Consider the following 13,079-nt stretch of genomic DNA (forward strand, 5'->3'; position numbering starts at 1 on the left):
ATTTAAGAAACAACACAATTAGCCAGGCATGGTGGCACACACTGATAGCCCCAGCTACTGGGGAGGCTGAGGCAGGAGGATCACTTGAGCCCCAGAGTTTGAGGTTGCAGTGAGCTATGATGACGCTACTGCATTCTAGCCTGGGTGTCAGAGTGAGACCCTGTCTCAAAAAAAAAAAAAAAGATAAAATAAACAACAAATTTACTAAACAAAACTAAATTATTCTTAAAATATCATCACCTTATACAACCAGTTAGCATTTTAGTACTCTGTCATTCATGTTTTTGAAACATAGCTATTTAAAGAACATATATATTTTTATTATTTCACATGATTTTATAAACATAACTGCCACTTAAAAAAAAAGATGTAGTGTTTAGCAGATACACGTCAGAACACCTTAAGAAAAACACTCTGGAGTCCAGGTGCAATGGCTCACACCTGTAATTCTAGCACTTTGGGAGGCCAAGGTGGGAGGATTGCTTGAGGTCAGGAACCCAGCCTGAGCAACATAGTGAGACCCCATCTCTACAAAAAAAAAAGAAAAATTAGCTGGGCCTGGTGATGCACACCTGTAGTGCCAGCTACTCAGGAGGCTGAGGTAGGCAGATCACTTGAGCCCGGGAGTTTGAGGTTAGTGAGCTATGATCATTCCTCTGCTCTCATGCCCAGGCAACAGAGGGAGACCTTGTCTCCCCCCACCCTACCCCTCCAAAAAAAGAAAGAAAGAAAAGCTCTTTGGAATCAGACTATGTGCCCTTGTGCCTGACATTAAAATTAAATCTTTCTGATCCTCAAGCTTCTCATCTGTAAAATGGGGAAATAACAGCATGTTTCTGACAGGTTTCTGTTAGGATTTAACAAGGCAGCAATAGAATAGATTAAGATCAAGGACCGTGGAAATAGACAGCCTGAGTGTAAATCCTGGCCCTGTCACTCATTAGCTGTGAAATTCTGGTCAAGCTACTTTATTTCTTTGTGCCTCAGTCTCACCTGTAAAGTGGGGAAAATAAAAGACTTAGTGGTGCTCAGTATCTGGCCAATGGCAGGAGCTGGATGTCAGGCATTACTGACCCTGAGTAGACCTCTAGGGCAGGACTAACACTCTAGATTTAATCACAGTCTTAAGCCCTCAGCTCAGTGCTTTGCATATAGGGGACGTGCAACCTTTGGGTGCACACACTCACAACATCTGCTTATCAGCCAAACAGGTAATACTGCTTCCCACCACTGAGGCAGCCGGTGGCCTGTGTCACAGGGCCTTGTACGCTCTAAACGAATATACAAATATAAACAAGATCAGAATTACACCTTCTGAGTCTGATCTCTTCAGAGTCCATGGCACCTAGCATTTCGTTTTTTTTTTTTTTTTTTTTTTTAATGCTCTCAAACATGGTAGAGAGCAGACTGCTCCAAAGGAGGCAGCCGCATTTAGTTTTCCATCATGGGAAAACTTATGGGAACTTATAAAGAATGAAATCATGACATTTGTCATAACAGAAACATCATGGGAGGTCTTTGAATTTAAAATCAAAGGTGTACATTACAAATTTGGTTCTTTTGAGTACTTTTATTAAAGACTTTATCTCACCTTTCAGCAACTTTCAAACTTTCTTCCTGCTATCACCTTTATTCTTTTTTGAGGGGAATAAATCACTAACCCATGCCACCCGCCTGGTCCTCCAGGCTCTCATATTCCCCACTGCTAATAGTGTCTAGTTTGCTAGACACCAGCAGGGCTTTGTAATCCAGAATAATGTACAGTTGACCCCTGAACAACGTGGGTTTGAACTGCACACGTCCACTTATATGTGAATTTGCTTTTGCCTCTGCCACCCTTTTGAGACAGCAAGACCAACCCCTCCTCCTCCTTGTGAAGATGACAAGGATGAAGACCTTTATGGTGATCCACTTCCACTTGATGAATTGTAAACATATTTTCCTTTCCTTACTATATATATATGAGACAGGGTCTTGCTCTGTCACCTAGGCTGGAGTACAGTGGTATGATCATAGCTCAGAGCAGCCTCCAACTCCTGGGCTTAAGTGATCCTCCTGCCTCGGCCTCCCAAAGTACCAGGATTACAGACGTGAACCACTGTGACTGGCCATGATTTTCTTAATGTTTCCTTTTCTCTAGCTTACTTTAAGAATATAATACATGTAGCACACAAAATGTTGCTTATGTTATCAGTAAGGCTTCCAGTCAACAGATTAGTACTAGTCAAGTTTTGGGGCAGCCAAGTCATATATGGATTTTTTTTTTTTGGAGACAGAGTCTCACTCTGTTCCCCAGGCTGGAGTGCAGTGGCGTCAGCCTAGCTCACAGCAACCTGCAACTCCTGGGCTCGAGCAATCCTCCTGCCTCAGCCTCCCAAGTAGCTGGGACTATAGGCATGCACCACCATGCCCAGCTAATTTTTTCTATGTATTTTTAGTAGAGACGAGGTCTCGCTCTTGCTCAGGCTGGCATATATGGATTTTTGACTGGGCAGTGGGTTGGCTCCCCAAACCCCTATTATTCGAGGTCAAAGGCACTATACTCCAATGCATATGAGATGTAAATTTACAAAATATGGCTCTTACCTGTCTTGCTTCCCTTGTGAGGCTGTTTGGTACAGATACCCTCACGACTGCTTCTCTTTCTTGGCAGTGGAAAGAACATGGGCCTTGCCCAGCCATTTACTAGTTATTTCACCTTGGCCAAGTTTTTAAATCTGCTGTGCCCATTTCCACAAATGTGAAACTAAGTTTTCTTATATTGTAGGATTTTTAAGAGGATTAAATGAGAAAGTACATGGAAAAACTTTTTATTCTAGTTTGCCATGCACAGGCATGCAATGTTCATTTCTTTCCTTTCTCCCTCCAAATTCAATGCACTGATGTGTCTGGACCTTTTGCTAATCTGTGTACTGTCTTGTTTCATTTCATTGTTTAATTGCTTCAGTGGGTCCCTCTAGCAATCTCACTTAGAAAAAGATTTCCTATCCCCTGGGCACTAAGAAGAAAGAATCCAAGGAACTGAGTCTGTATAAGTTCAGTGGTTTTCAGATTCCTGCTTTAGGAATCCTTTGTTCAAATGAAATCTTTCTTAGAACCTTGATATAAACAAAACAGATAAAAGAAGTCTTTTTTTTCTAGCATTCCTTTATTTTATAACTATAATTTTAAACCATGAAAATGACATTCAGAACTGGATGCTTTGATGACACATATCACAAATCTGGGGTTAAAGGTGGTCACTGCAAACTTATCAACTTCAGCATTCAATTATGCCTTTTGATTGCACAGAACCAATATAATTCTGATTCATACAAAAAATAATTATCTTAACCACTGCTCTTGATCTTCATCGTAAATGTAGGGCAATATACACCTAAAAACTATTGATGTAACATCATCACATGTGACATGCTACACTTGCACATGTTATCAAACAAGCTGACATCTCACTGAGATCGGGTCAGCATGTGCACCTGAGCCTTCCCTGTCCTCTCAGAGCACTACACGTATGTAGTGACAGAGCTTTTGTACAATTTTGCATGATAAAAAATTCACAGGGACTAATTTAAATAGATAATAGCAGTTTTAAATAAATAGCAGTGCAGAACTACACCCTTCCTAGTCAATGACACACTTAGGAGACATTAAACAGGCACAGAAATGACAAAGGGTTTATACTGAGACCTGCACAAAAATCAGTTACTTGGCAGCACAGGCAGGGACTGGTTAACGTCCATCACTGGAGTACACAGACTCTTCTACTTTCATGCTCCACTTATTGACAGATATCCCTTCCTGGAGATTCAGGTGAAATGCTCTCCTAATCCTGCCTGGAGAAGGGCCTCCTCCTCCTCCTCAACTGCTTCTCCATCCTTTATCAGTGCCAGTAACTGCAAAAAGCCAGGGGCTGGGCCATCCTCTGGCAGATCAAACTGTCTGCGAACTGTTCTGTGGACTGCCCCAGCAACGATTTGGTCTAAGCGGGCCTGATTCACAATGTCTTTCTCAATTGCTCCTCTCTGGACCAGCTTCTGTAACAAAGGCTCCAGCCTTAGTATGTAAGCAGATAATTTTTCTTCATCCTTCTGGTAAGTGGTTAGATATTTGATCTGCAACTCCCTAGGATTATCTATAACCCCAAATACCTGCTCAAGAGCCTGCAGGCATTCACGGACTGTAATTAAAGGATTGCTGATCTTGAGGACACGAATAACATCTAATGCTGGGCCTCTGAGGCTCTCTAGCAATCGCCTTCTTTTCTCTGCATCTGACACCTGCCATGCCTTCATCATTTGAGTAGTATGAAACAACCAGGGTCCGAATTCTTCCTCTTCTGCTTCTGGAGGATCCCTGCCCGAGAATACTCTCAGCTTTTTATAGTTCAGGTATTGCAGGGCAGGCTGAAGAGCCTCATCCAATGCCTGTGCCAACATAGGGGCCCGCATTTCTGGGATCATGTCCTGGTCTAGGTCAAAGGGGTCATTTTCATACCCTAGAGCTCTAGTCAATTCACTCATTGTTATCCCCTCTCCCTCTAAAAATTCATTTAATCTGCTTAGAAATTCATTATCTGGGTCAGGGGGCTTAAAGATCACTCTCCAGATACCCCCTTTTCCCGGTATCTCCTTAGGGACCAGAGCATGAACAGTCTCCTCAGTAAGGCCTACTAAGGCTACATTCCTGTTCTCGTCCCTCCTGAACATCCTCCCAAGCAGTCTGTACTCCCCCAAAGGAGCTAAACCAGCCCGCAGAGCCTCCTCGATTTCTGCCACACTGCAGGTCTGGGGGATGCCAGCAATCAACAGCGCCTTTCGAGGGTTCATATCCATCCCCCTGCACCAATCTTCTAAGAGTCTCAACGTCATGGCGCCCGAAATAATAGATTTTAAGTTCTAATTCGTTCGGGACACAGATGCCCACCGCAATTCAGAGTAATCCTCCGCGGTACCCCAGGTGAGTCTCGTAATGTGCCGAGGTCCAGCAGCCTGCAGGACAGAGCAGTCAGGTTAAACGTGCCGACGTTCAGGGCGCCCGTGCAAGCCCCCACCGGGCTCACCGGGCCCACCGGGCCCACACACTGCAGCGCCCTGCGGCAAGCAGCCATCTCACCCTCTCCCAGCTCGGGCGCCCCTGCGCACGTCGGGCCTGCAGGGCCGCTCGCGGGACCCGCTCCCCCTCACCGTTACCTAGTGCTCGGTGCCCGCGTCCGTCCGCCGGCGGCCGAGGCGCCAGGCCGGCTCCACTCGGCTCGGATGGACGCTCTGGGGGCCAAGGCGATCGCTGCCGTACCGCCTCGTCCCTGCGGGGCTCTCCGCAGCAAGGAGTGAGGGGTGATCAGAGCCGGGCACCAGGGGGCAAGGCTGAGGTCGTCAGGCCCAGACAGCTGCCCACCTGAAGGGCCGGCCACCACTCGCGCCGCAGTGGCCCCAGCCCGAGTCCCAGTTCGAGTCGCTTTCGGCTTGCTCTGGGAGGCGGGGCAGCGGCGGAAGCGCCCTGACGCCACGAAGAGCCGGGCCTTCCGGGCGGGGCGCGCTTGCTTCCGGCCAGAGCCGGAAGCTCCGACTGCGGCGGCATCCGGGAGGGCAGGCGGGCTGGCTAGCCGGGACAGGAAGGTGAGACCCGGGACCTAGTCAGATTTGCCGGAAGGCTAGGCCGGCGGTAACTGCGGGGCGCAGCTCTCTCGGCGTCGCAGGGCTGTGAGGCCTGGGCCTGGCTCTGCCCGAGCAGCTTTGGTCGCCTTGGGCCGGCGCTGCAGCGCGGCAGGGGGCGGGGCCGGCTGCTGGGAGGCCCAGGTGGCTGGGAAGTCTCCCGGCCGGGCCGGGTGCCCCGAATGGGGCTCCGGCAGCGGCGATAGGGGCCGGGCCGCCGCGTGACCGGCTGCAGTCACGCTGTACTTAATCACAGTTAGCTTGCGCTCCAGGCTGGCGGCGCTCACCTTTCTCCGAGCCGGGTGACCCAGGGGATTTCTTTTATGGTCGCTTTCTCTGAAATGCCAAAACCACCCGATTATTCAGAACTGAGTGACTCTTTAACGCTTGCCGTGGGAACAGGAAGATTTTCGGGACCATTGTAAGTGTTTAAGAGTTACCGTCTTAACTTGGGGGCTCCAACGTTGGCTTGACTTTTACAACCGAGTGTTCCCGTCTGAAGCAATACTGTTAAGCGAGAAAGTATTTCAACGCTAAAAGTGAAATGTACCGTAGGAAACTGGTTTAATTCCAGTTTTGGAAGGAAAAGTGGACCTGTTTAAGTAGGGTGTAATGATTTATTTATTCTGTGGGATTCACATAAAAAGCAGAACTCAATACATACAGAAACCAGTGTTTTTACTTGCTCATAACTTACACAAAACAACAACCTGTAAGTTGTTTACATTTCTTAATAAATGTAATTTGATTATTTTGAATCTTTAATATGTTACTGGGATGTTTTAGAACTCTTGGAAATAAAGAAAATGCATTTGGAATAGTTGCTGTGACAGCATTACTAGACCCTAACTGTATTTTTTTTAAACTTGAAGGCACAGAGCATGGAGAATGATGAATTTCCGTCAGCGGATGGGATGGATTGGAGTGGGATTGTATCTTTTAGCAAGTGCAGCAGCATTTTACTATGTTTTTGAAATCAATGAGACTTACAACAGGCTGGCCTTGGAACACATTCAACAGCACCCTGAGGAGCCCCTTGAAGGAACCACATGGACACACTCCTTGAAAGCTCGGTTACTCTCCCTGCCTTTTTGGTTGTGGACAATTATTTTTCTGATACCTTACTTACAGATGTTTTTGTTCCTTTACTCTTGTACAAGAGCTGATCCCAAAACGGTGGGCTACTGTATCATCCCCATATGCTTGGCAGTTATTTGCAATCGCCACCAGGCATTTGTCAAGGCTTCTAATCAGATCAGCAGACTACAACTAATTGACACATAAAATCGTCACCGTTTTTTCCCTACGATTACAAAACTGCCAGTACTATATGGAGTCTGATCACAAGACTGCAGTTTCTTCACAGATCTCAGGAAGTTGTGGTGGGGCAGAGGCTTTTTAAAAAATGTGACTAGGGGGCTATCTTTATCTGAATAATAATGAGTTTTTAGGTAAAGCCTGACATATAGTACTACAGAATCATGTTGATGACTTCAGATTTTGGAAGTAAAATCGTATCTGTTATTTGCATTCTTTAGTAACCTGAACTCATATTTCTAATCTACTGTGCAACATAGTGATGAATCACAATTTTTTCCATTGGGGGGAAAAACTGAATATGAACATTTCCATTGTGTTAAGTGTACAAAGGTCCAAACATGGTCATAAAATTTAAATTTTATACAATTACTTGGCTTGCTTTAAAATTCTTCAGACTAAAACACCAATTTATCCTGTTGTAGCTAAGACAACTGTTTATACTTGCTTGCTATCAGCTTATGAGGAACTGGTATAAAATTATTAAGGTGATGGCTGTCTTGATAAGCAGAATTTGTTCTTCTTCTTGGTAATAGCTAGCTAAATCATTAATGTTACTGGTTTTAAAAAACTACTTGGGAAGAGACTGCATGTTTGAAAGTCTGTAAATAACTTATACCCAGAAGACAGAAACAAAGCATTCAGTGAAAATATTGCAGGTAATTTAGTCCAGTCCTTATCAGATGCATGATACCCCTCTAAAAGATACTATCAAGTCATCATCCTTCTGATTTTCTTTCCTGGCCCAAGGTCAGGTCTTCAGGCAATAGGTTAATTGCATGAAGATGTGATCCCTGTACCTCCTCCTTTGCATTTGTACTACCTCGTGTTTGGTACCAATACAAATAACTAAAAATGGAAATAGATTTTTTTCTTTTCTGGGTGAGATCAAAATATATTTTTATACAGTTATGTCATTAATACGGGGAAACATTTTATATTGTTTTCATAATCATAACATCTTTTGGTGCTTAGTCTGTTGGGCCCTGTTTTAAGAGCTTTACGTTAATTAACTCATGTAATCTTTCCAATAACCCTATGAGATGACAATTATTAAGATTTTATAGATAAGGAAACTGAGGCAGAGAAGTTAAGTAACTTGCCAAAGGTCACACAGCTAGTGAGTAGCAGAGCTAGGGTCATAAGTAGGCATTCTGATGTCTTTGTTACTAACCACTTAGCTATAGTGCTTCTCACAAATGACAAATGTTTTAGCACTGGGTACTGTTTGTCTAGTCATGCCAAAGAATGGAGATGGCAATATTATTAAAAAAAGTTTTTCTCAATTTTTTGAGCTACTGAAAAATCTGAAAGTTTCCTAGCAACCTCACCTTCATGCTGTATCTGGTTTGACCAGAGTATTCCATAGCAAGCTTGTACTCAAAAGAAAGCTAGTACCTTTGTAATGCAAAAGCACAGGATCAGATCCTTCTCCACCTAGTCTATCTCCCTTACTACCTTCAGAGTTCTAGTTAAGTGAAACGATGTATCTTTTGATACAATATACTGAATCTTCAAAGTAAGCAGCAGTTTGAAATACCTGTTTCTGTGAGGGTCAGATAACCAAGTCACTTGCATCTTCTGAGTACTTAGTAGGCATGCTGCAGGCATTATTTATGAGTGATTTACTACATTCATTCTTCACAATAGTCCTACAAGGTAAGTAAGGCAAGTATCATACCAGTACTAGTGCCATTTTACAGAAGAGGAAACCTGAAGCACAGGCATTAATAACTTGCCCATGATCACATAGCAAGTAAGTGGAAGAGCCAGGATTTGAACCCAGGATGTCTGGCTTCAAATCTGCAGCTCTTTATTATTCCACTCTACTGCTTCTCAAAAAAGATGATAATTTGAGGAAAATCATTGAGGAGTTTCCTGTATTATTAGTCTTGAGGTGGTCATTTAAGAAAATTATTTCAGTTATTTTTGGTTTTATAAATGCTTGATGTGATGCAAGGTTTGTGATTGTGCCACTTGTGGTAATTCCTTTTTATTGAAGTAGATTCTATCTCTTTTATACTTCAAATTGTAGTGTTGGGATTTGGTAAGTAAATGTTCAGTTCATTTCCATCTTTCAGGATCAAATTGCCTTGACAATAGAAGTATTAAAATAATTAGAGTAAGATTAATGTAGTATTCCCAAATGTGATTAGTAAGTTTCAGATTGCTGGGTTTATCTGCTTTTTGATTATCTAGGAATTATTTATCTAAGTAGTGGATCATTCCTAGTTTGTTTATGGTTTTAATTGTTCAAAGCATTCTTTAGGGGCTAAAGAGGGAAAGGTGGAATATATTTTTTTAATCTCTTAGCTCTTAGATTGAGGAGGAGGTTGAAATTGATGAATAGGAGATCTGTGTGTAATAGATTATCATTTATTCATATTGACATCACACTACAAAATGCAGTGAATACAGAATTATGTAGCAAGAGGAAAGGCAAATATAGTAAATGCTTCAGGGATTTTAGGGAAGGGACAAATATCCTAGGATCCATGACTAGTAAATTCTTGTTTTTAGATATGAGAAAAATAGAGCTGTATCTCACAATGATTTATTAAGTCATTTTGTTTGCAACTACATGCAAAGTGAAGTAACCCTGTTGAATTTTTTCAGGAAGCATGCCCCGTATTTTATTTTTTCAAATGTGCTGGTATAGGGACTAGATAACTGAATGGAAGAAATGTAAATTCATGGAGCTTTAGTTACCACATACATTTTCTGGTTTTAAACACACTATCAGTTTTAAAGCAAAAATTGTGCTTCCTTAGAGTTTAGAATTTGATTCTATTTCAAAACTTTTTCAATTAACAAAAAGCTTTTCTGGGGAAAGGAGAAGTGGAGTCATCAGATAACATGTTCCTATGAGTAACAGCACCCATAAAATAATCAAACCAGTATGTTTGTTCATCATGGGTGGTGGTGGTGTTTTTTATTAAGATTATCTAGTGTTGATTTTCTTGATGGATTTAACATTCCCAATCTCTGAAATACTGGCAGAAAAGCTAACCACAATACCACATGACTCATCTTTGCTTCAATTATGTGCCATCACTTTGCTAATTCTCCATCATACAAAGTTCCTTACAATTTTGGACCATGATTGGGAAACATCATGTATAAGTATTTATGTTTTGGTCTAAGGCTGTGAGTGGGTCTTGAACTTTGTACATTGAAATTACCCAAGGAAATAAACAAAAAACGAAAAACATCTCACATACAAACAATGCCAACAAAACAAAACAATAATGCCAGGATCCTTTCCCAACCAGTTATATCAGTCTCTGGGGTGGGCTCCAGGCAATCGTGTTTTTAAAAATCTTCAAATGATTCTTTTAGGGTTGAGAATCACTGGTCCATGGGATTTTTATGTATCATTTGCCAAAGACTCAACTGTTAGGCATGAGAGCTGTGCTTATCTTTGGAATGGCTTCAACAAATACTTTGCAGTAAGTTCACTGCAGCTGTTCTAATTGCAAATCATTAACGAGTTCTATCTTCTGATTTAAAGTCCTCTCCTGCAGTTTGTCCTGAATACTTCTGTCAGGCTTTTGCCTCCCACTCTACCAAAACTGTTCTCCTGTCAAGTTGCCAGTGGCTTACACATAATGAAATCCAATCAACAGTCAAGTCTCAGTCCTCAATTTACTTATTAGCAGTTTTTGACATTTCCTGTTGAGATACTTCCTTCAGTTCGCTTCTGGACCAGCGCTGTCCAGTAGAATTTTAGCGATGATGGAAATGTTCTGTATCTGTGCTGTTCAAATCAGTAGCCACTAGCTGCATGAAAGGAGAACTTGGAATGTGGCTAAATGTAAATGAGGAACTAAATTTTCAATTCTAATTAATTTAAATAGCCACATGTGGTAAGTAGCTAGCATGTATTCCACGGCTCAGTTCTAGATAATTTTTCTTGTTTGCCTTCTGCCTCACCAGCTTCTTATGCCGCCTGTGCTGGTTCCTTGCTCGGGATCCATTCAACTTCTAAATGTTGCTGTGCCCCAGTTCTCTTTTCTGTTCATATTCCTTTGATCATGTCATCCAGGCTCATGGCTTCAAATACCTAAATTTATGTCATTACCTTGGATTTCTCTCCTGAGCTCCAGATGTGAATACCCAACTGCCTGCTTGATATGTTTACTAAGATGTCTTACCAGGTGCATGAAATTTAACCCATCCAAACCAAGCTGCTGATCTTCTCTCCACCTACCCAGATCTACTCGAATCCCCTACAAATGTGTTATCAACCCAGTGGCCAGAGTGATCCTTTAAAAGTATTATCCCTCTCAACAATTCTCTGATAGCTTCTCTTAGAATAAAAGGCACAGTCCTTATCATGGCGTACAAAATCCTACATAAGTGGTTCTCCCCTGCCCTTTTCCTTACTTCATTTTCTACTACTCTCTCCGCCCTGACCCCACTCTAGCCACGCTGGTCTTGATGATTCTTGAACATGCTGGAAAACCCTGATTTAGGGGCCCTGCATGCAGTGTGTCCTCTGGATGCTTAGCCCTGGCCTGCTCCATCACTTTCAAACCTTTGCTCAAATGTTACCTTAGTGAGGCTACCCTGTCTACCCTATTTAAAATTAAGCAGCATCCTTTATTTTTTTCCATAGCACTTATCACATGATGTTATATATTTTGTCAGAATCTAAACTATTGAGGGCAGAGATTTTGTCTGTTTGTCCACTGCTGTAGGCTTCATGCCTGGAACAATATCTGGCACATAAAAGGTACTCAGTAATTTTTTATTGGATGAGTAATTCTTACTGCCACTGAAAACTTCTCTCGGTAGACTGCCAAACAATCTGCTTCACTCTCCAGAAAGAATAAAGGTTAAAAGTTAACATTTACTATTAAGTACATAGCATAATCTGTCACATGTTCTAATTTAGTTTTTTTTTTTTTTGGAGACAGAGTCTTGCTCTTTTGCCCTGGCTAGAGTGCCGTGGCGTTAGCCTTGCTCAACAGCAACCTCAAACTCCTGGGCTCAAGCGATCCTTCTGCCTCAGTCTCCCGAGTAGCTGGGACTACAGGCATGTGCCACCATGCCTGGCTGATTTTTTCTATATACTTTTAGTTGTCCAGCTAATTTCTTTTTATTTTTTAGTAGAGATGGGGTCTCGCTCTTGCTCAGGCTGGTCTCGAACTCCTGAGCTCAAGCGATCCACCTGCCTCAGCCTCCCAGAGTGTTAGGATTACAGGCGTGAGCCACCACGCATGGCCTCTAGTTCTTAAGCTCTTCATATTTCAACATGTAGTGACATATTCTTTTCAAGGCCAAGATTTAAAATGAGCCTCTCTATTTTTGCCAGCAGTTCTTGTGATATTGGTTGTCTTGGAATTTTCCTTTTTGATGCAGAGAAAAACATGCACATTCACAGACAAGGTTTGCAGTGGTGGTTAGAGCCCCTGAGAGACTCTCAAGTTAAAATCATGAAGATAATGGTTTCCTAAACGACCTGTGATGCACCAAGTGTCACAACTCTTAGAGCCACAGTGCACAATTCCAGGACTATGGTGTTCAATACCTTGGACCCATAATGCACTTACTCAAACTACTGTTTCTAGAAGTTACTTCTATTCCTAGTAGAATTTTTGGCATCAGAGTAAATTTCTATTTTAAAACTGTACCCCAATGACCTGGTAATGTGAGCTGCTACTTTTTTTTTTTTGAGACAGACTCTCACTCTGTCACCCTGGGTAGAGTGCAGTGGCATCATCAAAGCTCATTGCAACCTCAGATTCCTGGGCCCAAACCATACTCCTCTGCCTCAGCCTCCTAACTAGCTAGGACTACAGGCACACACCACCATGCCTGGATAATTTTTTCTTTTTGGCAGAGATGGGGTCTTGCTCTTGCTCAGGCTGGTCTTGAACTCCTGACCTCGAGTGATCCTCCTGCCTTGGCCTCCCAGAGTCTAGGATTACAGGCCTGAGCCACCATGTTAGTTTTTAAAAGATTTAAATAAAGGCTTGCTATTAATATCTAGCATTCACTGTTTCCTGGGCTATGTCTATTTTATTTTTTTTGAAAAATGTTCTTGCTTTGTTACCCAGGCTGGGATATAGTGGTGCAATCATAGCTCACTGCAACCTCAAACTCCTG

The 13,079-nt window shown here is 42.6% G+C and overlaps 2 protein-coding genes across 3 annotated transcripts; one reads left to right on the plus strand and one right to left on the minus strand.

The window, feature by feature from the left end:
- Positions 1-3,320: 3,320 nt before the first annotated feature.
- MOAP1 (modulator of apoptosis 1) lies at positions 3,321-5,445 on the minus strand. The gene is made up of 2 exons (XM_069465246.1): positions 5,190-5,445; positions 3,321-4,988 (listed from the first exon to the last, which is right to left on the minus strand). The coding sequence occupies exon 2, from the start codon at positions 4,866-4,868 to the stop codon at positions 3,807-3,809; it is 1,062 nt and encodes a 353-aa protein (XP_069321347.1). The 5' UTR covers positions 4,869-4,988; positions 5,190-5,445; the 3' UTR covers positions 3,321-3,806.
- Positions 5,446-5,567: 122 nt separating this feature from the next.
- LYSET (lysosomal enzyme trafficking factor) lies at positions 5,568-7,122 on the plus strand. Of its 2 annotated transcripts, none has more exons than XM_069465248.1 (2): positions 5,568-5,615; positions 6,524-7,122. In XM_069465248.1, the coding sequence occupies exon 2, from the start codon at positions 6,540-6,542 to the stop codon at positions 6,933-6,935; it is 396 nt and encodes a 131-aa protein (XP_069321349.1). In that variant the 5' UTR covers positions 5,568-5,615; positions 6,524-6,539; the 3' UTR covers positions 6,936-7,122. The 2 variants fall into 2 exon arrangements, with proteins under 2 accessions (XP_069321349.1, XP_069321348.1); XM_069465247.1 differs by lacking the exon at positions 5,568-5,615 and adding an exon at positions 5,622-6,072.
- The last annotated feature ends 5,957 nt before the right edge of the window (positions 7,123-13,079 follow it).

This window comes from Eulemur rufifrons, chromosome 2 (assembly GCF_041146395.1).
Source record: "Eulemur rufifrons isolate Redbay chromosome 2, OSU_ERuf_1, whole genome shotgun sequence".
NCBI lineage: Eukaryota > Metazoa > Chordata > Mammalia > Primates > Lemuridae > Eulemur > Eulemur rufifrons.

Coding starts and splice junctions, on each gene's coding strand:
- MOAP1 (XM_069465246.1), bottom strand. CDS start 4,868: ATGACGTTGAGACTCTTAGAAGATTGGTGCAGGGGGATGGATATGAAC.
- LYSET (XM_069465247.1), top strand. CDS start 5,975: ATGGTCGCTTTCTCTGAAATGCCAAAACCACCCGATTATTCAGAACTG. Junction 6,073..6,523: donor GGAAGATTTTCGGGACCATT/GTAAGTGTTTAA, acceptor TTAAACTTGAAG/GCACAGAGCATGGAGAATGA.